The 21,417-nt window shown below is 61.7% G+C and overlaps 9 protein-coding genes across 9 annotated transcripts; 7 read left to right on the plus strand and 2 right to left on the minus strand.

Annotated features, from left to right (window-relative positions):
* Nucleotides 1-261: 261 nt before the first annotated feature.
* On the minus strand, nt 262-3,859 carry RHTO_03133 (endocytosis-related protein; the record flags this gene model as incomplete). The annotated part of the gene is made up of 10 exons (XM_016416805.1): nt 262-337; nt 378-502; nt 552-752; nt 809-1,012; nt 1,067-1,241; nt 1,294-1,966; nt 2,017-2,237; nt 2,292-3,128; nt 3,181-3,734; nt 3,773-3,859. The coding sequence occupies 10 exons, from the start codon at nt 3,857-3,859 to the stop codon at nt 262-264; spliced, it is 3,153 nt and encodes a 1,050-aa protein (XP_016276524.1).
* Nucleotides 3,860-4,352: 493 nt separating this feature from the next.
* On the plus strand, nt 4,353-6,676 carry RHTO_03134 (zinc finger, CCCH-type protein; the record flags this gene model as incomplete). The annotated part of the gene is made up of 16 exons (XM_016416806.1): nt 4,353-4,421; nt 4,490-4,497; nt 4,553-4,748; nt 4,846-5,018; nt 5,080-5,154; nt 5,212-5,328; nt 5,388-5,458; nt 5,514-5,706; nt 5,768-5,929; nt 5,991-6,085; nt 6,146-6,155; nt 6,211-6,278; nt 6,340-6,401; nt 6,457-6,518; nt 6,575-6,589; nt 6,652-6,676. The coding sequence occupies 16 exons, from the start codon at nt 4,353-4,355 to the stop codon at nt 6,674-6,676; spliced, it is 1,401 nt and encodes a 466-aa protein (XP_016276525.1).
* A 196-nt stretch (nt 6,677-6,872) lies between these two features.
* Nucleotides 6,873-8,624, plus strand: RHTO_03135 (uncharacterized protein; the record flags this gene model as incomplete). Its single annotated transcript, XM_016416807.1, has 9 exons — nt 6,873-6,947; nt 7,013-7,020; nt 7,082-7,289; nt 7,349-7,515; nt 7,613-7,687; nt 7,755-7,780; nt 7,845-8,217; nt 8,277-8,435; nt 8,492-8,624. 9 exons carry the CDS (start codon nt 6,873-6,875, stop codon nt 8,622-8,624), a joined length of 1,224 nt encoding a protein of 407 aa, XP_016276526.1.
* A 353-nt stretch (nt 8,625-8,977) lies between these two features.
* On the plus strand, nt 8,978-11,235 carry RHTO_03136 (uncharacterized protein; the record flags this gene model as incomplete). Its single annotated transcript, XM_016416808.1, has 15 exons — nt 8,978-9,007; nt 9,070-9,077; nt 9,131-9,372; nt 9,437-9,551; nt 9,621-9,695; nt 9,751-9,776; nt 9,830-9,956; nt 10,018-10,088; nt 10,148-10,319; nt 10,377-10,714; nt 10,758-10,835; nt 10,894-10,955; nt 11,007-11,056; nt 11,115-11,129; nt 11,190-11,235. 15 exons carry the CDS (start codon nt 8,978-8,980, stop codon nt 11,233-11,235), a joined length of 1,455 nt encoding a protein of 484 aa, XP_016276527.1.
* A 670-nt stretch (nt 11,236-11,905) lies between these two features.
* Nucleotides 11,906-13,911, plus strand: RHTO_03137 (glycosyltransferase family 31 protein; the record flags this gene model as incomplete). The annotated part of the gene is made up of 5 exons (XM_016416809.1): nt 11,906-13,045; nt 13,102-13,174; nt 13,232-13,295; nt 13,350-13,636; nt 13,691-13,911. The coding sequence occupies 5 exons, from the start codon at nt 11,906-11,908 to the stop codon at nt 13,909-13,911; spliced, it is 1,785 nt and encodes a 594-aa protein (XP_016276528.1).
* A 124-nt stretch (nt 13,912-14,035) lies between these two features.
* Nucleotides 14,036-14,859, minus strand: RHTO_03138 (peptidyl-prolyl cis-trans isomerase-like 1; the record flags this gene model as incomplete). The annotated part of the gene is made up of 7 exons (XM_016416810.1): nt 14,036-14,084; nt 14,147-14,252; nt 14,306-14,357; nt 14,411-14,449; nt 14,509-14,562; nt 14,628-14,683; nt 14,739-14,859. The coding sequence occupies 7 exons, from the start codon at nt 14,857-14,859 to the stop codon at nt 14,036-14,038; spliced, it is 477 nt and encodes a 158-aa protein (XP_016276529.1).
* A 220-nt stretch (nt 14,860-15,079) lies between these two features.
* On the plus strand, nt 15,080-17,195 carry RHTO_03139 (methionyl-tRNA synthetase; the record flags this gene model as incomplete). Its single annotated transcript, XM_016416811.1, has 8 exons — nt 15,080-15,242; nt 15,301-15,494; nt 15,548-15,634; nt 15,686-15,817; nt 15,870-15,981; nt 16,042-16,315; nt 16,370-16,584; nt 16,636-17,195. 8 exons carry the CDS (start codon nt 15,080-15,082, stop codon nt 17,193-17,195), a joined length of 1,737 nt encoding a protein of 578 aa, XP_016276530.1.
* A 185-nt stretch (nt 17,196-17,380) lies between these two features.
* Nucleotides 17,381-19,540, plus strand: RHTO_03140 (uncharacterized protein; the record flags this gene model as incomplete). The annotated part of the gene is made up of 3 exons (XM_016416812.1): nt 17,381-17,582; nt 17,640-17,865; nt 17,929-19,540. The coding sequence occupies 3 exons, from the start codon at nt 17,381-17,383 to the stop codon at nt 19,538-19,540; spliced, it is 2,040 nt and encodes a 679-aa protein (XP_016276531.1).
* A 377-nt stretch (nt 19,541-19,917) lies between these two features.
* On the plus strand, nt 19,918-21,318 carry RHTO_03141 (uncharacterized protein; the record flags this gene model as incomplete). The annotated part of the gene is made up of 2 exons (XM_016416813.1): nt 19,918-20,623; nt 20,696-21,318. 2 exons carry the CDS (start codon nt 19,918-19,920, stop codon nt 21,316-21,318), a joined length of 1,329 nt encoding a protein of 442 aa, XP_016276532.1.
* Nucleotides 21,319-21,417: the final 99 nt, after the last annotated feature.

Raw genomic sequence — 21,417 nt, forward strand, 5'->3', positions numbered from 1 at the left:
GAAGACCAGCAACGCAGCAGCTTCCAGCGAGACGGCGAGCGAGTTGGAGCAAGAGGCAACCTCTCCGGACCGGAACTGACCAAGAACTGATATTGAATCCGCTCGCGCCTTCTGCGTCTGTGACCCGCTCCTGCGGTGTGAATGAACCCGCTGATGCAGAGATGAACTCCGGCAATGCCGCCGGGCGAGACGAGGACGCAAAGGAGGGGAGCAAGACGGCGGAAAGAAGAATTGCAAGCGTAAATCTACAACGAACAGGTTCTAAAGCTGGACACGGTCTATCGAAGGTGATGTGACGACGTACTGTCGCTGTCGTCCTCGTGGTGCTGAGACGAAGCTGCCGAAGGAGCGAGGAAGAGGGCGTCGAAGTCGCTGACGGTTGTCCCGCCTGCAGAAACTCGTCGTCAGCGGTGATCGCGGTGGAGAGGATTGCAGGCCCACCGATGATGCCGAACAACCGCTGGAAGATGGCGCCGAGCAAGTCGAGCGGCGCAATTACGTCCTGCGAGAAGGTCAGCACGGCTACACGGCCTTGCATGCCCGTAGCTCACCTGCATCGACGTCGTGTATGCATAGTATAGGAGTGACTCGCTGCCACCCCGCACGAGGCGGCGCTTGACGACTTCGAGGTCCCGCAGCTTGGCAACGAGCCTCTCGCGAGCCTGTTCTGCCGGAGGGAGGAATGGCGGTAGAGGCGTCTTGGCGGACACAGCGCTGGAGAGGAGCGCGAGGTAAAGAATAACGTTGCCGACCTGGTAGACGAAGCGTCAGCGCGCCAGAAGCTTCGGAGAACGCGGACATCACACACCATCTCCCTTCGCTGCTCGTTGACAGGCAAGACAAAGTCCCTCCTCACAACCTTGAGCCAGGCGTCCCGGCGCGTCATGCGTACGATTGCAGTGAGCGAATCGAGCATCGACTGACATGCGGCGAGAACGTCGCGGTACGGAGCGACTGGGAAAGGTCCTTTGATCCGCGGCTCGTGGCGTGTCGCGGAGAGAAGGCCAGAAACCTGTGGTGAAGGGCGTCAACGTCGCTGTAGGCGTAGCGGGATTCGAAAGCTTACGCGAATGAGCGTCAATTGAAGTTCGAGCTCCATCGTTGAGAACAGGTCTTCCGCTTCGCTTCGCAGCAGAGGTGACGTCTCGCCGCCGAGAGATACTGCATCATCTGCGAGCACGCCTGCCGATGAGTACGTGCGAACGATGCGCTCGTAGAAGTGAGAGATGTTGACGAAGAACCTGGTGGCGGCAGCGTCAGCAACGACTCCCTGTGTGCGGCTGCGGAACGTACTCAGAGAGTCCTTTGCGCAACTCCCGGCGTGCCTCAAAAGGCCAGACATACGAGTTGACGATCAGGCCCCAGGCGACGCCGAAGATCACGGCGGCGGAGCGATGGAAGGCGATCGAGCCGATGGGCACGTCGATCTCGCGAAGGTTGAAGGCGTAGAGGCAGGTAAGGTTGAAGGTGAGGAGGACGAAGCGGGAGGTCGCGGCGAGATGCGGTCGGCTGACTGCAATGTAAAAGCAGGGCGCAGAGAAGAGGGCTCCGAGGATCGGCAGTACAATGGCATTCTCTGGGAAAGCAGTCCAGAAGGCGAGGGCGACGGCGGCTCCGAAGGCGGTTCCAGCGATGCGTCCGAAGGCGAGGAAGTTGGTCTGTCCGAGACTCGGCGCCGCAATGACCATGTACGAGATTAGACTCCACTCGCCGCGCCAGGTGAGCCAGAGAGGGCGGAGGGACGGGACGAAGGCGGGAGCTGACAGGATAGCGGCGCCGGCGCCGGTCTTGATGGCGAAGCGAAGGTTCGGCTGCCGAAGGTGGTACGCCAGGTGCCACATCGACAGCTTGACCCGACCGAGTAGCGAGAGTTCCGCTGCATCGACCTGATGCGACGAGAGAGCGCCATCGATGATCTCGGGGAAGACGGAGCGGTGTTTCCGACGCGGCGTCTGCAGCGCGCGAGCTGTGGATGGACATCAGCCGTCGTAGCGTGATCGTCTTGCTTTAACTCACAGAGCTGTCGGCCCAGCTGTTCCGCTTTCTGCGTGAGTGTCGAGTCGAGCTGGCGATCTGTCGAAATGTGGGCGAGGAGAGACGCAACGTTCGCGATGCGTCCCCACTTTGCTCGCGCCTGGTGTAGTTCTCGACGCATCGCCTCATCGGTGGCGCGAAGGCGAATGAAGATACTGACGAGCGCAAGCAGCTCGCCGGCCCATTCTTCGAGATTGAAGCAGCTGCAAGAGAACAGGATCAGTTGGGGAAGCGGGAAAGCCGCACTCCGCACGCACAAGTGGTAGATGCGGAAGAGGTTCTCGTTCGGCGCGCCCCTCGTCTCGCGCTGCGCCAAGGACAACTCCAGGTCGCCGCCGAAGAGGGTCTTCTCTGGAAGGGATCGATAGAGGATCTTGACCGCCTTCGAGTGCTCGCGCCGGAAGAGAGTGAGGTCATGCTCGAGCTGCTGCTGCAGTCGAAAGAGATCCTCGGACGCGGAGGTGGGCGCTTCGAGATCATCTGCCGTGGTAGTCGCCGGCGCGCTCGCCTTCAGAGCATGGAGAACACGCTTGCTGCTCGCGACGACCTGGCGAAGGGACGGTTCAACTCGCTCCTTGAAGCGCTCGAGGACAGTGACCTCGTCCAGAAGACCGTCCTCTCCGTCCGCGGTGCCGACGCCTCCCTCGCGCGCTCGCAGGACGTCGGACTGGAGCGAACATCCAGCTCGCATGCCGGTCAAGCCTTGCGCGAGGTGTTGCATCTTCGCCACAACGCTGTCGTAGATTGTCGTCCTTCCAGAAATGCGACGATCAAACACCTCGTACTTCGCCTGAGAAAGCGAGGTGCGCAGGGTGGTGAAGGTCGACTTGTGCGTATCGATGGCACGTTTGAGCTCGGTAGACGTGGTCGACGAGTCGGGGTCGAGAAGAAATGTTCGTGCGAGCATTTCGAGGAGGGTGGAGAACGAGTCGAGCGTGCGGTCGAGGTCGGTCTGGAACTGCGTTGTGGCGCTCTGAGGCCAAACGAGGAAGCACACCAGGTTCGAGATGACGGATCCGACGAGCGCGATCAGGAGGATGCGCTTGATCGCCTCTGTCCGAAATTCGCCGAGAAAAGCGCCTTCCTTCGTGATGCTGAGGGGGAAAGCGTCAGCTGTGATGGCATGAAAGGTGTGAGAAAGCTTACATGGGCGAGCAAACGAGGGAGACCAACGAACAAGCGGTCGAGACGGTCGGTTTGGCCCAAACGACTTTGGCATACGCAAGGCAGCCGTACCCGCAACCGATCCAAAGAACAAGGACCAGGGCGTGTCCAAGTGTGAGCAAGTCGTAGGCGTCGAGAAAGACGGTCATCGCCATCGAACCGCACGAGAGGAAGATGGCGAAGAGGGCGGCGAGGGAGAGGAACAGGTCGGCTTCCACCATTCCGCCGATCGTCCTCGACGGCATGAAGTAGACTGCGACGGTTGCGACGACATGCGCATTCTTGATGGGTCCGTCGACGTCGAATGGAGAGCCGAGAGCGTCGGAGAGAAAGGGAACGAAGGTGAAGAGCTCGGCGAGGAAGTAGGAGAGGACGCATTTCGCAACATTCTTCGCCAAGGGGGAGAGTAGGGGAATGCGACGCTTTGTCTCGCCGTTCCCTTCGTCGCTAGCGGCTGCATCGACGTATGCTCTCGTCTCTGGCTCGAAAGGGCCGGTCGATTTGGTTGTGTCGAGGGTCTCCGGCTCCTCCGCGAGCTGCGAGCCCGTCACAGACAGCTTGTGTGCGAGCGGACGTCTTTCCTGCTCGCCAAGCCGTCCCTCTTGTCCCAATGAAGCGGATAATGCTCGCCATCCACCATCCAGCGCATCATCCTCTTCATCCTCCCGCTGGCCTCGTCCGCTCAAAGGGCTCCGCAGCGCATCCGACGTGAGGCTCTGGGCAAGGTGGAGGTGCAGCGTCGAGAATCTGCGTGGTATCGGCACAGACGAGGATGCGTGCGCCTGGCGAAGAGGGGTGGACGAGCCGGAGGACGGCGCCGACGAGCGCGGGAAGGTCGCGTAGGTCGTGTGACTAGCCAGCGTGTATGTTCTCGTTCAGCCAGTAGCTCCAGTAGAACAGCAGAGAGCTGAAAGAGGCGTGAGCGGGTCTGGAGGAGACAAACCTCATCATCGAACATCTCGCCGAGGTCGAGCTTGGTAGGCAGAGCAGCCTTGCGATCTGACGGCGTCTCTGAGTTGTCCACGCTCGTTCTTTGAACCCCGCACCCACGAGCTGTGTGCTGAGGAGCGCTCGCTCTCTTCTTCATCCGGCTTTGCCTCGTGCTCCTTCCTGGACTCGCTCTACTTGACCGGACTCAGGGCTTGCTTGCGACGATGGCTACCGAAGGGTCCGACTCTGTGCTCGGCGCGGTCGAGGAGGACGTCGCGCGCGAGGTCGAGCAGGTGCGCCTCCTCTCCTCCCTCCTCGGAAGTTGCGGACGACGCTGACGGCCGTCTTCGATAACGTGCAGTGGCGCGAGTGAGTGTGGAACAGCGACTGCTGGCGCGAGAGTCGCTCACCTCGTCCCCGACAGGCTGCTCGCGTCTCAGGACGAGTTCGTCGCCAACCTCCTCGCGAACAAGCTCGCCCTGCAGAACCGCCTCGAAGAAGTGCGCAAGGAGCGCAAACAGCTTGAGGCGTCCACCGTGACGCAGCAGGAAGACAGGGAGGAAGTCGCGAGGCTCGCCAGGCTTCGTGAACTCGAGGACGAGGTCGAAAAGTATCGCAACGTGAGTCGTCCGCAACCTTCAGCGTCGAGTGGCATACTCACCTTCTATCGAACCTCGCAGGAGTACCAAGACCTCGACAAGGCGATCGACCTCGCAGGAGTACCAAGACCTCAACAAGGCGATCGACGAGGACCAGTCGAGGCTCGCGTTCCTCGAGACTCAGAGGAGGGAGGCTGCCGAGAGGAGGGAAGAGGCGAAGCGCGAGTCGAAGCCTGGCCGCAAGACGGTCAGGAGGGTCGGTCCGCCTGTCACGCTCGTCCTGATCAATGGGTGCGTCTGCCTTCCCGACTTCGGACCTGTCGTGGCTTGACGTTGGCGCAACCTCATGCAGCTCAGTCGCTCCTTTCGCCGACAAGCTGATCCAAGCTGGCAAAGATGGCGGAAAGAAGGCGTCCGAAATGCTTCGGTGCGTTCGGCGAGCCTGCCTGCGAACATGAGTTCCGCTGACCTCCATCCCGCTCAGCAATGAGGTCCAGCTTGACCGCGGCACGGCGGCTGAGAGCGAGAGCGAAGTCATGGTCTGGGTCTGGTACAACCGTCAGGACCTCGTCGCGAGGCTCCAGGCGGACAGGGTCATCACGTATGTCCGCTTGCCTGCGCCCGTTTCCAGCCAGCTCGCTCACCTCCTTCGCTTGACAGCGTTCCGTCGACCTGGCTCAACTTCTCGCAAGGTTTCGCCCGCATCGTCGGCAACATGCTTGTCGATGTCGGTGAGTCTGCGTGACCAGCTCTCTAGGCGACGCACCGCTCACCTGCTCCTCGCAGACCGCAACTCGGTCGCCGAACACATGACGGCGGTTCTGACCAAGTTCGGCTTCATGGGCAACGTCGAGAAGATTTACATCGCAGGCGTCCACCCGGGCATGACCATCCTCCCGCTCGTCCCGCAAGACGAGGAGGGTTCGCCCGAGGAGCTCGACAAGGCCTTCGAGGAGGTCGTCTTGCCGAAGTTCGTCCTGTACGTCTGGGACTCCTCTTCTCGTCGCCCGCTCGCGCCCTGACCAATGCTCCCTCGTCAGCATCGACCACCGCCCGAATGAGGAGAAGGACGACCTTGGCGGTCCGACCGTCACGTTTGCCGGCCTCTTCGACAGCTCGAGCAGCCGTCCGATTGTACCTCCTCTCGTTCAGCAGAGCGAGTCTGTCGGCCTCGGACTCGCTGGACCTTCGACCGCTGCGAGGTGCGTTTGCGTTCTCTGCAGACTCGAACGCTCCTTCTCGCTAATCGTTCCGCTTTCGTAGCGTATCGGCCGAGCCCGAGTGGCAGCACGTCAGCGGGAACAAGCGGTCGACTGGGAAGCGCAAGATCAACCCGAACAAGGCGCTCGTCAACCAGGGTGAGCCGTTCTGCTTCTCGCCCTCGCGTACGTTCTGACAGCGACCGCTATATCTCGCAGACCCACCGGTGTAAACGCGTATGGCCGCTGAGTGATGATTGTTGACTGAGACCACCCCCTCGCAGCTGCTTCTTCCACTATCTCGTCAAGAGCGGTTGCCGCAACGAGCGAGACTGCCCTCGTGCTCATGACTGTGCGTTCTACCTCAGCTTTCGCATCATCCGCTGTGCCCACTGACGCTTCACGCGCTGCAGACGAGTTGAGTGCCGGCCAAGTGCGCCGCCTAAGGGAGGACGTCGCGAAGCAGCCTTGCCCGGTTCATCATCTCTCCCGCTTCGTTGAAGGTACGCTGACGAGTATGGCGCCTCCAGAGCATGCGCAAGACGCGAGAGTGCCGCTGGAATGAGACTTACCGCCGCGGTACGGGCGAACCGTACGTTCCTTTCGCTTCCTCTTGACCCATACTCTCGCTGATCGATTGGCCTGCAGGTGCATATTCTCCCAGTACGCACACCCAGGCTTGGCTTGATGCTCGCAGCGCATGCTGACACAGTCGTCGTTTGCAGCGAGTCGAAGTTCTTCCCAAGGTGAGGCGAGGAGCGAGGAGGAATCGACGCTTGAACCGTACTCGGACCACTTCTGCTGTTTCTTGTAGCTTCTTGTAGCTCTACTTGTCCACTCGCAGAGCTCAAGTCGGCGGGAGAGACGACTTCGACCTCCGGCCAACACCGCGGACCTTTCTTTCCTCTCCACCACACCTCGCTCCTCGCCCGGCCGCGCCGCTGCGATGCCGGGACTCGTCAACGGCGCCATGGACGCGCAACTGTCGCCTGCTGCGGTCATCCAGCGAGACGCCAGCGAGGTGCGCCCGCCTCAACTCCTTTCCTCGTCGACTCGCTCTTGCTGACCCTGGCCTCACCCGCGCAGCACCAGGAGTGCGTACAGATCTCTCGAATCTGACTCACTAAGGGCTGACAGACGCTCTCCGGCTCGCAGGCTCCTCGAGGCGCACGATGCGTTCGTCTACCGGCTGATGGAGGAGAAGGTGAACCTCGGGAGAGGCATTGACGAAGAGCAGCAGGCGATCGACAAGCTCAAGCAGGCCAAGACGGCAACCACGGCGCTCGCGGAACTGTCCGGAACGAGGGAGTTGCAGGAGTGCCAGATTGGAGCGCAGGAAATCGACCTCGAGAACTGGAAGTCGGTGCGTCCTCTTCTCCACGAACGCTTCGTCGTATCACTGACTGACTCTTCACACTCCAGACTGTGGCGGAGTTGAGGCAGCAGAGCGAGGATCTTGGGCGCCAGGTGCGCGAGGAGCAGGTCAGGGTTCACGAGGATCTCGCCAGCGCGCCTCAGCGGCAAGCGAAGGCGGCCGTCCGTTCGAGCGTCACCACCGGCAACCCCTTCATTCTCGTGCTCATCGACGGGTGCGTCGTCCATTTGCACCGGGCGCAGGCGCCGGATATCTCCCCAGCTTAGGAAGGTCAGCGCGCTCACCTTGCTCTCCCTCTCGCTCTTGCACAGCTCCGCGGCGCCTTTCAACGAGGACGCTATCAAGCAAGGAATGTCTGGCGGGATTGACATGGGGAATCGCGTTCGGTGCGTCCCTGATCGCTTTCGCTCACCTGGTCCGCCGTCGAGACTGATCCTCGTCGCTTTGTGACAGCTGGGAGGTTGAGAAGGACCTGCGTGGTGCCTACTTAAGCCTCCTCTGCCCGTCTGGTTCTGAAGGAGCTGACCGCGTCATCTTGCGCAGACCACAACATCGAGCTCGACGAGGACGATGAGAAACAAATTCCGCCTGTCATCATGTCCATCGTCTGGCACAATCGCAGTGCGCTCGTCTACAACCTCAAGAAGAACGGCGTTCTCCGCGGCTTGAGGGTCGACGACCAGTGGGGCAGCTTCCTCGCCGGCTGGACAAGCCTCCGCAATAACCAGGCTATCGACGTTGGCGAAGCGCCCATCGACCGCTTCATGGCCAACATGATCGAGCTCTACGGACAGGCGCCAAACCTGAAGCGCATCTTCATCGCCGGGATCCACCTCGAGACGCTCCTCGACTCCTGCGAGAAGCTGAAGCCCGGCAGCGGTCAGTTCTTCGTCCGCGTCGCTCCCAAGCTCGTCCTGTGGGTACTCGCTCTCGGTCACATGTCAAGAACGCGGACTGATCGCTTTCTCCACACAGCGTCAATCATCGCGAGACTGACGACGAACGCGAAGTCCTCAAGGGCTCGGGGTGGCGCGTCGCCGTCTTCAACCGCTTCTTTGGCTCGAAGAATGGTCTCGGAACCGACTTGGGTTGGGCTTTCAGGCCAGTCACGCCACCAGTCGGGCCAGGCGACCAGTGAGTTCACCCTTCTCTCCTTTCTCGACGTGAACTGACCCGCTTCCGTCGCGCAGGAATCACGAGGAAGGCGACGACGAGAATGGCTTTGGGCAGGTCTACGATACGCACGCTTTCGACGGATCGGGCGCTTGGGACAAGGCGAAGGCAAAGGGGAAGGGGAAGGCGGCGGCGTACATGTTCGCTTGAATGACTCGCTTGTTCCATACGAGGTGAGCGTTCGGAGAGTGATCATTCCCATTCTGTCGCTCGCTTTCCTTGCGGTCGTCTAGCATCCTTGCCATCGTCGTCGCGCTTCTCTTCCCTTTCCCTTCCTCTCGCTCCTCTCGCTCTTCCACCTCTCTTCCTTTGCGCTCGCCTGTTTCCCCAGCTTGCTCATTGACCCTCCGTGCCGCCTTTACCTGCGACGCAGCAAGCAAAGCTTCGCTCGACCCCCTTCACCTCCTTTCTCCCCCACTTCTCTCGCTTCATCTGCTCATCCTCCTCTTCTCCCGCCTGGCGACGCTCACATGGAGGAAACTGGCGATGCGACGGCGGCTGCCATGCCCCGCACGGAGGAGCAGGCCAGACGGGTGCGTTCCCTTCCCTCTCGCCAGCTGGAGAGCCGTTACTAACCTCGCTTAGCTATCTGCAGTGGAACGGGTGCGCCACTGCTCTGGTCCAGAATCGGGGCAGTAACTGATCTTCTCTCGCAGGCTATCGACCGAGCAGAACGACTTTGTCGCCCGCATCCTCGAAGACTGTCGCTCACTCGAGGAACAGGTCGAGGAAGAAGAGCAGCGCTTCCAGATGACTCGCACGCTGGGAGATCAGGATCCGGAGGACGAGATGGAGCGGCAGATGCGCCGTATTAAGGAGGACCGGGAGATACAGGAGGCGGAGGAGGAAGTCGCGACGTACAAGGCGGCGAGTCCGGCCCCCGCTCGGGAATCCTGGTGTACGTGCTGACGAGACCTTTGTGCAGTAGATCGTCGCCGAACTGCGTCATGCCGCTGCACCAGCCACGCACTTTTCGCACGTCCCCGCCGCAAGCGACGGAAGCGAGTGCAGCTCGTCGAGCGAGAGCAGAATCGAAGGGCCGCAAGGATCGCCCTTCGTCTTGGTCCTCCTTGACGGGTGCGTGTGACGACACCCACCGATCGCAGCGACTTCGGCACGGCCGACGAGCTGACGGACGTCTCGCAGGACCAAGGCGCCATTCTTTCGCGGTGCACTCGGTCAAGGTTTTGTAGGTGGCAAGGACGTTGCGGTCAGGCTCAGGTGCGCTCGCAGCTAAAGATCGAGACGCGAGTCCAGCTAAGAGCGATTCGAGCAGGTGGGAGATTGAAAAGGACCTCAAAGGTGCGCTGTCAGTCCCGCTCCCCTGGGCTTCTACCCTCACCTTCGATTCGCAGAACATCCTGTACACGATGAAGAGGGAGAAGGTGGTCACATATCGGCTCTGAAGCCGACCGTCGTCGCCTTCGTTCTAGTCGATCCCCAAGTCCTCCTTCCCAGGCTGCAGAGGCAGCGCGTCGTCTCGTGCGACTTCCTCGTCCAATCCCACTCGCGGACAAGACGCTAACGAGACTTCGACTGACAGGAGCGCGGACACCTTCGACGCATTCATCCGTGGCTTTCAGACCTTTCCCGAGCACAACGTTGTTCAGACGGGTGCGTGATCTTCTTCGTTCAATCTGCCGATAACGCGAGCTCACCCCGTATACGTCTAGCCGACGGCGTAGTCGGTACCCTCGCGGACCTGCTCCTCAACTTCGGGCATGCTTCGAATCTCAAGCGTGTCTACCTGGGCGGCGTCGGGTACGCCCGCATGTGCAACACGACGCCCGAATTGGGCTCGAGCAATATCTCGTTCTACGTTGATGTAGGCCCGAAGATGGTTTTGTGCGTTGGCCACTTAAAGTCCTCTTTCGCGACGCTGACTGTTTCGTTCTCCGGCAGAATCAACTGCTCCGAGACGCTTGAAGAGCACGAGGAGCTTCACAAGTCCGGTTGGCGCGTCGTCGACTTCAAGGGCTTGTTCGACGTCGACCTCGCCAAAGCGCCGTCTTTCGTTGGCTCACAAGGCTCGGCGGCTTCGACAGCGAGTAGCCTACAATCGAGCGGCACGAACACCTTGATCTCGACCCGAGCGGAGCGTTACCGAAGCTTTACCAAACCCGGCTCGAAGCACGTCTTCGCCCCGTCGAAGCGCATCTTGCAGCAAGGCGAGTCATTCCTCACTCCGCCGGAATCTGGCGTATCACTTACAACCCCCGAGACTCGACAGATCCCGAAATGTTGGTTAGACTCTTCAGTCTCGCTAAGCCGGAGCTGACCCAGCTTTCGCGTTCAGCTGCGTGTGGCACTACGTCTCGGCGGAGGGTTGCAAGCAGGCGCCCTGCGACAGGAGCCACAAGTGTGCGTAGACGCTTGCTGGACAAGATATACCGGCTCATGCGCCGTTCGTTGCTTGCAGACGACCTGACCTCGGCCGGGCTGCAAGCGCTGCGCGAGGAAGTGTCAACGGTTCGCTGCAAGGTGCGTACAAGCACGCTTCTCTGAGGGTTTGTTGACAAGCGCGCCTCGCAGGAGAAGCTGCGGACGGGCCAATGCAACTGGCGCAAGTACCATGGAACGCCGTGCGTTTTCCGGTTGCTCGCCTTCCTTGCAAGGTGCTGACATCCACCGTGCGCGCAGATGCATGTTTCGCCAGTGCGTCGCCAGGCGCCGCTGCGCAAAGACACGTAACTGACTTCGCTCGTCGCCTCGCAGCGATTTCGTCGTTCCGTCGGGGAACGGCAAGGGCAAGAGGCGGTGATTGCGCGACTTGCGGCGGCTCACTCGTCTCTTGCACAATCTTTGCAGCTGCTTGACCCACTGCGAGGCTTATAAACGATGCCGCGGACCAGCGAGAGGTCGAGTTCCATCTCCTTGCGAAGGTCAAGCATTACTTCCTCGCCTTCGATGTCGCTGCACTGGCTTCCGCTTCACTTCACAGCCACGCAGGCAACTGCCCTTTCGCTGACAGGCACAGGAATGACGACGACCAGCCGCCAGCACCCTTTCTTCGCCGCCGCGAACGTTCCCCCTTGCTTTCGCCGCCCACGCGCTGCGTCGCGGAAGTTCAGCAACGGGTCGCCCTCCCTCCCTCCCTCTTTTCCTGGTCCCGCCAGTCCACAGCACGCTTCTCGCTGCCCGACAGCTGCATCCATCCCACATGTGCCGTCGTGCAAGCCCTCGCCGCTTCTCCTCACGGCTTCGCAGCGGATTCGCGTCCAGCTGCGCAACTTGGGTCGCGCGAGAAGGGGGCCGTCTGGGGCGGAGATGGGTCCCTCGTCTGCGTACCGTTGGCTTCGGCGCATGAACGCTCGCAGTGGTGTCTGCTCTCTCTCGCTGCTCCTCTCCGTTCCCTCCCTCTCCTCCGCTATCGAGCGGACGCGTCGGCAAACCTACTCCTCAACGGTACCGCCTGTGCGACGAGCTTCTGTATGCTCGAGAAGGTCTTACCGGCTGAGCGGCCGCTCTTTCTGGGCAAAGAACGACGACCGTCGGCAGAACCCCTCCTTCCTCACCTCTCTTCCGCCCATGCGGCAAGCGTCGTGGCGCCCAGCAGACCGGGCAGATGGACGAAGGCGCTCGCGGTCGTGCTTCTGCTCTACGGTGTCGCGACTCTCGGCACCTCCCCCGGCCGGCCCTTCGGATGGATGGCTTCGCGCAGGGGAGCGCAGGCTTGCGAGGCGGACGGGCTAGCGTCACCCACGGTCCCTCGTCGAGACGACCAACATCGCATCGTCGTTCGAGTCCGCCCAGCCTCGGCAGACGAGCCCCGACTTCGCAACCCAGACAATACCGTCCTCCCTCAGGCTTTTCACCCTCGCCTCGCAGCCGAAAACGCTCGACTGTTCTCGCGGCATTCCTCAGCTCTACCACTCGCTTCAGGCCACCCGAAGAACTGCATCACTCCGGCCTCTCACTCCCTACCCATCCTTCCCAAAGTCGAATCCTCCGCGCAAGATCCCGAGATCTTCTTCTCCATCTCCACCTCGCCAGCACGAGCCGTCAAGTACGCTCCAGTCTGGCGACACTTCATGCTCGCGCCGCGACCTACGACTCCCGCCCTCGACGACATCAGCGGACGACTTCGTTCGCCAACTGCGCCGGGGTGCGTCGTCACAGATGCGCAGGGTGCGAACGATGGTAGGGGACAGGCGATGGCCAACGCCGAGTTTCGTCGACAAGGACTGTCGTGCACCATGAGGGACAGCTCGCGCGTCGGCGAGCGGTATGAGATGCGAGTGCTCGGCCTGGTGAAGGATGTCTGGCAGGAGAGCGAGCGTCGGCGCTGGCAGGACGGGGCGTCGTTGGTGGAGTGGTTCGTCTTCGGCGACGACGACACCTGGTGGACCGACCCCGTCATGCTCCGCCAGCTGCTGGCAGGCTACGACTCGCGGGAGGAGTTGATCCTCGGCACCTTCAGCGAGACTCGCGGAAACTTCGACATGTTCGGCCGGATTGCGTTCGGCGGAGGTGGGATTGTGATCAGCCGCTCGCTTGTACGCAAAATGCAGGGCATGCTGGATAAGTGCGCCGAGCGCTTCGCGCACATCTTCGGCGGAGATGGGTTGATTGTGAGTGGTCTCTGCTTTCAACTTTCTCGACGTAGCTGACGGAGGACCGTCAACAGTCGGAGTGTGCGGCTTGGACTCGCAACGTCCCGCTTGACCAGCTTGTCGAGGAGGTACCGGCAATGCGGCAGAGTGCGTACCCTCTTGCCTGTTCTCGCGCTCTCGGTACTGACCCTACACTTGCTGTAGTGGACATTCGCGGCGACGCTACCGGATACTTGACCGCAGGAACTGCTCCTTTCCTCAGCTTGCAGTAGGTTCCGTCCGTCTTGCGCATCCTCACACCTCGCTAATATTCCTCCCAAAGCCACTGGAGCAGCTGGCTTGACGTCTTTCCCGGCATCGATGCCTTTAGGGCTATCGACATCCTTTCGTCCGCCGCCTCTGCGGTCGGTGGACCCAACTTCCTTCGCCGCTGGATCTTCGACGAAGGTCGTGTCACCTGGACAGTCGGCCACAGCATTACCGTCCACCGCGAGGCTTTGACACCCGAAGATTTGACCAGGATCGAGTGGACTTGGTCGGAGCATCCGCCGAGGCGAGAACCGCGACGAGCGCTCGCTGAAGGCGAAGAAAAACTCACGTACTACCTCAGTGCGTTACCACGGCCCCTAAGCCTTGAATACAAGCTGACTGAGCGGTTCGCAGCCTCCGTCGAGCGACTATCGTCCGACCTCACCATCTTCAAGCATACCTGCAGTCATCCTTCCGTCCAAGCCGGGTTGCGCGAGATCGATGTCATGTGGGACACTCGAAGCGAGTCGCCGACATGGCAGGATCGTTGGTTGCCGGGCTGGAATGCGGGAACGGATGTAGCGAGTGGGCGCTTGTTCGAGAAGGCTAAGCGGCGGGTCGAGTATGCGGCGTGACGAGCCCATTCCGAGCGATCCTAGACGTACATAGACACTGTATAGACGAGCTGCGCTCACCGTAGACCCTCTCGAGCATTTGTAGATAACCTCATCGAGCCGTATCAATCAGCCTTGTTTCGCATCAAACGTCTACCACCGAAGCCTTGATAATCTTCATCTCCTCGCGCGGTCTGTCAGGAGAGTCAGTGTCAGCGCGCCGGAGGCAAGTTCGTGCAAGCAGACTTCGACGAACCGGTCTTCTGCATCCGTCGCAACCGCTCCCAACCGTTGCACGACCTGCATGCCTGACGAGACGCGGCCGAAGATTGTGTGCTTGCGCTCAAGATGAGGTGTTGGTGCTGCGAGGAGGCGCGGTCAGAGGTTGCTCGGGGGAATAGTCAAACGGACGCACCGAGGGTGATGAAGAATTGGCTGCCGTTCGTATTGGGCCCGCTGTTCGCCATCTGCGCGAGCAAAGGTCAGCCTGTCATACAAAGGTGTGGGTCATCGTTCGTACCGCGAGAATGCCAGCGCCCGTGAACCGCAAGTCGGGATGCTGCGGAGAGAACGCTTGTCAACGTCCGCGAAGAGTCTAGCCAAGGTGGGTCAGTTCACGATTTCGTCCTCAAACCGGTCACCGTAGATGCTCGTTCCGCCTCGACCAGTGCCCTGCGTCGGGAAGCAAAGGGTCAACGGGGTGTTGGCGAGGAGAAGGAAGGCTTTGTGAGACGTACGGTCGGGTCTCCGCCCTGGATCATGAAGTCCGCAATGATGCGGTGGAAGACAGTGCCTATGGAAGGATCGCAAGTCAGCCAACACCACGGCGAAGGAGGGAGAGGACGCACCCTGGTAGTAACCCCGCTTCGACAGCTCGAGAAAGTTCCGGCAGGTCTTTGGCGCATGCTGGTCGTACAGCTCGAAGGTGATGGGACCAAGGTTGGTCTGCAGGACGACCGCTTGAGGCATGCTGGGCGGTCGAGAGAGGCGAAAGTGGGGAGCGAGTCGAGGAGAACGGAACAGGTGAGTGGGGCGTGGGTAGGCTCTGGCGGTCCTGTGCGGTCCTTGAGCGAGCTATCTAGCTTGTTCCGACGCTTCCCAGCTGGATGCGAGCGGTTGGTAGCCGCGGAACCAGCGAGCGAACTCTCCCTGACCTTGACGGCCCACTCGCTGGCGACAACAACGCTCGATGGTGCAGCTGAGGGTTGCCACTGCTCCATTGTGGCCTCGCCTACGTGCCACTGTCGCTCAAACACCCCGCGCTTGTCCCCTCCTCGCTCGCCAATCTTCATCGCTTGCTTCTTCGGACAAGCAATTCTACGCGACAACGCCCATCTTTTACGTCAATGCAGGTGCGCAGTGGTCGAGACAACGGATCAGACGTGGTCGCTCATGCTCGTCACCGAGCAGCGCCTCACATCGGCCATCTCCACTCGCAACTTCTCGCGGACGTCTACACTCGGTACTCTCGATGGCGGAATCCTGACAAGGGGGCGGTCATGTGTACCGGAACGGACGAGCATGGATTGAAGATCCAGCGGGTAGCAGAAGCACAGAGTATTCCGCCGAAGAAGCTTTGCGACGGGGTGTCTGAACGGTTCAAGGTTTGTTCGCCGCCTGATCTTAAACGTAAAAGGACTGATCGGACGTTCTGCAGGACCTGGCGCGAGCGGCAAACGTGGACTACCAAATCTTCATCCGGACAACGGAGGAAAGACATCGAAGGGCGGTCGAGCACGTCTGGGTGCGTCCGTTCGCTACGCAGGGTAGGGGCTCAAACTGACTTTCCTTGCAGCGCGAGCTCGACAAGCGCGGCTACATCTACAAGTCATCGTATGCGGGCTGGTATGCGGTATCGGACGAGACTTACGTTCCGGAGGACGCGGTTGGCGAGGTCATCGACTCAAAGTCTGGCGAGAAGTACATGGTGCGTCTCGCTCAGGTATTCCTCTTTCCCCTGCTGACCTGAAGCGGCACAGGCATCGACCGAGACAGGAACGCGGGTAGAATGGATGGAGGAAGAGAACTACAAGTTCCAGCTGTCCGCCTTCCGGGAACCGCTGCTCGAATGGCTGCGCTCCGCCGCTGCCCGTGTGTCTCCCGCGCTCAATCTCGTACGAATGCGACGACTGACCACCTCGATTCCTTCAGCTGTCCAGCCGCCCTCCCGCGCAGACGCCCTTCTCGCAGAGCTCACCCGGCCAGGCAACACCTTCCTCGAGGACCTCTCGATCTCACGCCCCGCTTCCCGACTCACGTGGGGCATCTCCGTCCCCGACGACCCCGGCCACACCATTTACGTCTGGATCGACGCGCTCGTCAACTATCTCACCGCCGCGGGATACCCTTGGCAAGGCGGCGAGGCGTTCGAGAAGGGCAAGCTGTGGCCGCCCGACCTGCAGGTCGTTGGAAAGGACATCATCCGGTGTGTCGCGCTCAGTTCACTGTTCTAGACGAAAGCTGACATCTGCGGATCCAGCTTCCACGCCCTCTACCTTCCCGCCGTCCTGCTCGCCCTCGACCTCCCTCTCCCGAAGACCCTCCTGACGCACGGCCACTGGACGATGGACAGCATGAAGATGAGCAAGAGCCGTGGGAACGTCGCGGATCCGTTCGAAGCGATGCAGTTCTGGGGCGTCGATACGATTCGCATGTACCTCATGTGGTGGGGAGGGAACTCGGGCAAGGATGCGGGTGCGCATGACAGTTTCTCTGTCGTGAGTTGTGCTGAGTGATACCCCGCAGACTACTCGACGGCGACGATCGAGCGGTTCTACAAGAAGGACCTCGAGGCGCAAGTGGGCAACCTTGCGAGCCGCATCACGACGCCGAAGGTCCTGAAGAAGCTCGAGTCGCCTGAACTGTTATGGACGATGCCTTCGACAATCGAAGAGGACGACAAGAAGCTGCTGGGACTGCTTCAAGCTCTGCCAGCCACCTACGCGCACCATCTCGCCACCTTCCGCGTCGACGAGGCGATTCAGAGTGTCTTCGATGCCGTGCGCGAAGCCAACTGGCACATCTCGCATGTCCAGCCCTGGCTCAAGACGACTTCGCCTTCGGCCGTCCACCGCGCCCTCTTTTTCGAGTCCGAGACGCTCCGTATCGCCGGTATCCTCCTCCAGCCCATCATGCCCGAGAAGACCAAGGTTCTCCTCGACGTTCTTGGTGTCGACCTGGCGCGGCGAAGATTCGAGGACTGCGAGGTCGGCAAGGGAGGCGAGCGGACTCCGCCGGCGGAGCGGGTTCAAGTATTCCCTGCCGTGGTTGCACCAGGGAGCACGACGGAGGAGAAGGGTAAGTGAGCATCTGGCGTTGAAACGGACGAATGCGCACGCACCTCGCCTCGCTCGAGCCTCGTCTCTTTTCGGCGACCGTCACTCGCCTGCCTTGTCCTTTCTCCCTTGTCTTTCCTACTCCTGGCTGTATCTGTATCCTACGAAGCTGGTCTTCCCACTCTCTTACACTCGCTTGACGCGCCGCGCTCACCATGCGGTCTCCCCTCCTCCTCGCCTCGCTCCTCTCGCTCTCGATCACCATCGCTGCACGAACGGTCACCTTCGACGACGGCGACTCGCACCTCGCTTACGCACCCGACGGCGCCTGGAGCGTCGTTGAGGGTGTGGACTTCTCTGCGGGTTCGGCGAGGAGGACCACAGCGAGGGGCGGGCAGGTGACGATGGCATTTGCAGGTGCGTAGGCAGTCTCTCGTTCAATAGGACAGCAAGAAGCTGACGCTGTGCACACAGGCCAGCAAATCTCGCTATACGGCTCGACGACCGCGTCGTTCGCCGTCTTCGTCGACGGCAAGACCACACCGACTTCCTCCTCCCCTCCCTCTTCCTCGTTTTCGAACGCCACATCCTCGCGCTTCTTCCTGCTCAAAGGTCTGGCGGACGAGCAGGCGCATAACTTGACGCTGGTCGTCACAGGCGATGGGTCGTTGGTGCACGACAGGATCGCAGTTGCCGTCTCGTGCGTACGCGTTCACCCGTTCAAAGGATGTGCTGCGAGCTGACACCTACACGTACGGCGTAGGAATGGCGTCTCGACGACTCCCGCCCTCTTGCCAGTCGGGACGATCGGCATCCTCTCGACCGCGACTGTCACTTCCTCCTCTTCGACTTCCTCCCTCGCTGCTTCGTCCACTTTACGCGCTGTCGACCCTCAGCTGCGCGGCACCTCTCGGGCCGGTCTCATAGCAGGCAGCGTGATCGGCTCGCTCGGCGCCTTTGCGATCCTGATCTTCCTCACTTGCCTCTTCCTCCGTCGTCGGCGCCAACGCCACTCAACCTCTCACAGTCCCGACCTCGGCGCCCGACTGCGCACCGCCCAAGCGGAACACGCGCGACGCAAATCCACCCAATCGCTCTTTGCCTCCGCCTTCAACCGCTCACGCTCGTCCCCTCTGCCCTTCGCCACTCCCCCTCCTCCAACCGACAACGGCGGGATCTCCTCCTTCCCCCGTCCCGCTCTCTCGCACCCCTTCGCCGCCCCCGCCCGCCCCTCCCCTCCCACTTCAAACCAAGGGAGCTGGCCGTCCTTCTCATTCCTCACTCGCGCCTCATCATGGCGCCTCAGAGCCGATCGACTACCCGAAACTCGTCGGTTCTATAACCTTGGGAAAGCGGGGTTGCCGGTCACGAAGCCCCCCGAGGGACCGTTGCCTGCTGTACCTGGACCGGCGAGAGTGGTGCGCGAGGGAGAGGTGAGGGAGATGGAGGAACGGTGGAGGACGGACGGGCCGAGCGTTGTCTTGCCTGGAGCTGTGGTCGGGAGTGGGAGGGGGACACCCCTGAGAGGAGGAAGAGGGCAGAAGGAAGTTAGGTGGGATGAGCGCGAGACGGAGAGGAGGGACGTACGGCAGGTCTGGGGAGAGGCGATGTCGGATTACGATGCGGGGAGCGAGACGAGCTCAGGAAGGGTGAGGGTACAGTCTCCTGCGGCAACGCATGGGAGACGACGCAGTTTCCCGCCTGAACCGGACGACCTCCCGCTTCCTCCTCTTCAGCAGCCGCCGCCGCACCACCACCCGTCGCACTCGCATTCGACGACGCACACCTTCCACAACCCCTTCAACTCGACCAGCTCCTCACACTCGCACTCCTACCACGCCTCTCACCCTTCGCACGGCTCGTCCGCCTCTTCCCACGTCGAAGGAACCACAACGAGCGACTCGCACCCCTCCGCTGCGCACATCCACACAGCGCACTCGGTCTCCCTCCCCTCTCAGGCGCGCCCGCATCTTCCCGTGAGGACGAGCTCGAAGCGCGAGGTGCACGAGACGGTTCGTGCGGGTCCGGAGGGGGAGGGAGTGGTTAGGACTGGATCGATGCTGGAGAGGAGGCCGACGTTGACGGAGGCACCGGTGGGGAGTCCAGCGAGGGCAGCGGGAGGAGCGAGTGGAAGAGCGGAGAGGAGGAGGCATCAGAGCCATGCCGGGCTGATTGAGGTCGTCGCTGATGTTGCGCACGAGCAAGAGCGGGACGAGCACGACGGACGGCGTCGATACCAGCGTCGGCGGACTGGGAGCAACGGCGTCGCGGATCCACTCCCAGGCGAAGAAGACCGCCCAGGGTTCTTCCAGCAGCGCGAGACGCTCCCTCGTTACGATGCGCGCAGGGGTGATCCGCGACTTCTGCCCAGGTGAGGGGGATAAGCGGGATGAGGTCGATGTGCGCGGGGATTGCGGAGGAGGACGGGCGTGGTTTGGTGTGAGGATGGCTGCATTGGTGAGTGATCGGGTGAGTGGGCTGGGCAGAGTGTAGAGGAGTGTCTATCCAGCAATACAAGTCGTTACAGCTCGTTGCAAGTGAGCAGTGTGTCGTCGTCGTCGTCGTCGAGGGCCCCGCGACGGAGTTGGTTCCTCCGCTCTGCGTCGTCGACTCGCTCGCAGCTGGACTCGACGCTAGACACACGCTGCGACACTCTCTCTGGTCGACAGCACTCTTCGAGCCCCGCCCCTCCCTCGCTTGCCCCAGCGCGGACCCCCTTGTTGGGCCTCCTCGGCTTCTCCTCCTCACGACGATGATGCCCCTCAGCATCCCAGGCGGGCGCACGGCGAGTCCAGCGAGCACACGCAGCCCGTCCAGACGCTCGTCAGACTCGTCAGGGCCGCCCCTCGTCTCGTCGACCTCTCCGCCGTCCATCCCTCACCTCCCGCCCTCGCCGCGAACTGCCAGACCTGGCTCGTCCATCCTCCTCAACCCGCTCGCGCCCAGATCTCCACCCGCCCCATCGACGAGCACTCTCGCACGTGCACTCCCAGGGAAACGCCGCCCGTCCGTCGTCGTCCAGGTCGTCCACTCGCCTCCACCTCCAGGCTACTTCTCGTCCTCGAACGACCCGTACTCGTCTTCCCCGCCGAGGACAGACGTGCCCTACCAACACCACGGCTTGCGTTCTCGCTCCGTCTCGCCCGACCACACGCCCCAACTCGCCGACTCGCCCGAGCGCCAGCCCCAGCCCGCTCTGGACATCCCCACCTCTTCCCTGAGCCCCTCGTCCTCGAGCAAACTCGACCTCGCGCGCTCACCTGGCTCGTCCTCGATCCTCACGAGCTCGTCGAGGGACTCGGCGTACTCGGCGGGCGGGACGAGCGTCAAGTTTGCGCCGCTCCCGCCTGGACGGAGGGCGCACAGGAGCAACTCGCTCAGCATCGGGGTCGCCAGTCGAGCCAAGATGATCTCGGCGCAGGGCGGCACTCCCAACATGCGGGGCGCAAAGTATGCAGGTGCGTGCGACCGACTCGCTCTCTTACTGCGAGGTGGAACTGATTCGTTGGGTTCCTGTCGTGCGCTCGCAGGCCCGCTGCAGTGGTACGAAGGCGGCCCTCTCCCCGAAGACGTCTACTCGTGGCGCGACGCCCAGAAAGGCATCACCAAGCTGTTCAAACGCGTCAAGCCCGGCTCGTCCTCGAAAGCGTCCACTTCCTCCGCCTCTTCAACGGGGTCCGCCTCGCCGCTCTCGTCTCCGACTGGATCGTTCCAGCCTCTGCCTGGTACAGACCAGCGCGGGAGGAGCATGAGTACGTCGTCGAGTGGGACGGGGATCAGTTCGAGTAGTGACGCGGACGAGGCGAAGAGGATGGAGCGCGAGGCCAAGGGCAAGAGTCGGGAGATTGAGCATATCGAGGAGGCGCTGGAGGAGGATGTGGAGGATGCCGAGGTCGAGCCGGAGCGGGAGGACGTGCCTGCGACTGTTCCGGACGAGGAGGATGAGGAAGAGGACGAGCGGGGAGAGGACGGAGGCGGGTTGAGCGAGGACGAGGGCACGACCGCGAGCGAGTTGACTGCTCCGCGGACGCCGCCTGAGGGCTTGAACGTCGTCATTGACGAGGACCTCGACGTTGAGCGGCGGCGAGTCCTCAAGGGAAAGGGAAAGGCGGTCGACGACGGCGAGCATGGCGAAGTCCGCGTCGCCTCGTGAGCGGCTCTCTATGTTTACTTCGCCCTAGTCTCTGTTACACTTGTTGCCATGCCATACTACCGTCGCAGTCGTCTACAACGGCGAGTTTCGAGTGTCGGT

The sequence above is a fragment of the Rhodotorula toruloides genome, assembly GCF_000320785.1.
Source record: "Rhodotorula toruloides NP11 unplaced genomic scaffold Scaffold2, whole genome shotgun sequence".
NCBI lineage: Eukaryota > Fungi > Basidiomycota > Microbotryomycetes > Sporidiobolales > Sporidiobolaceae > Rhodotorula > Rhodotorula toruloides.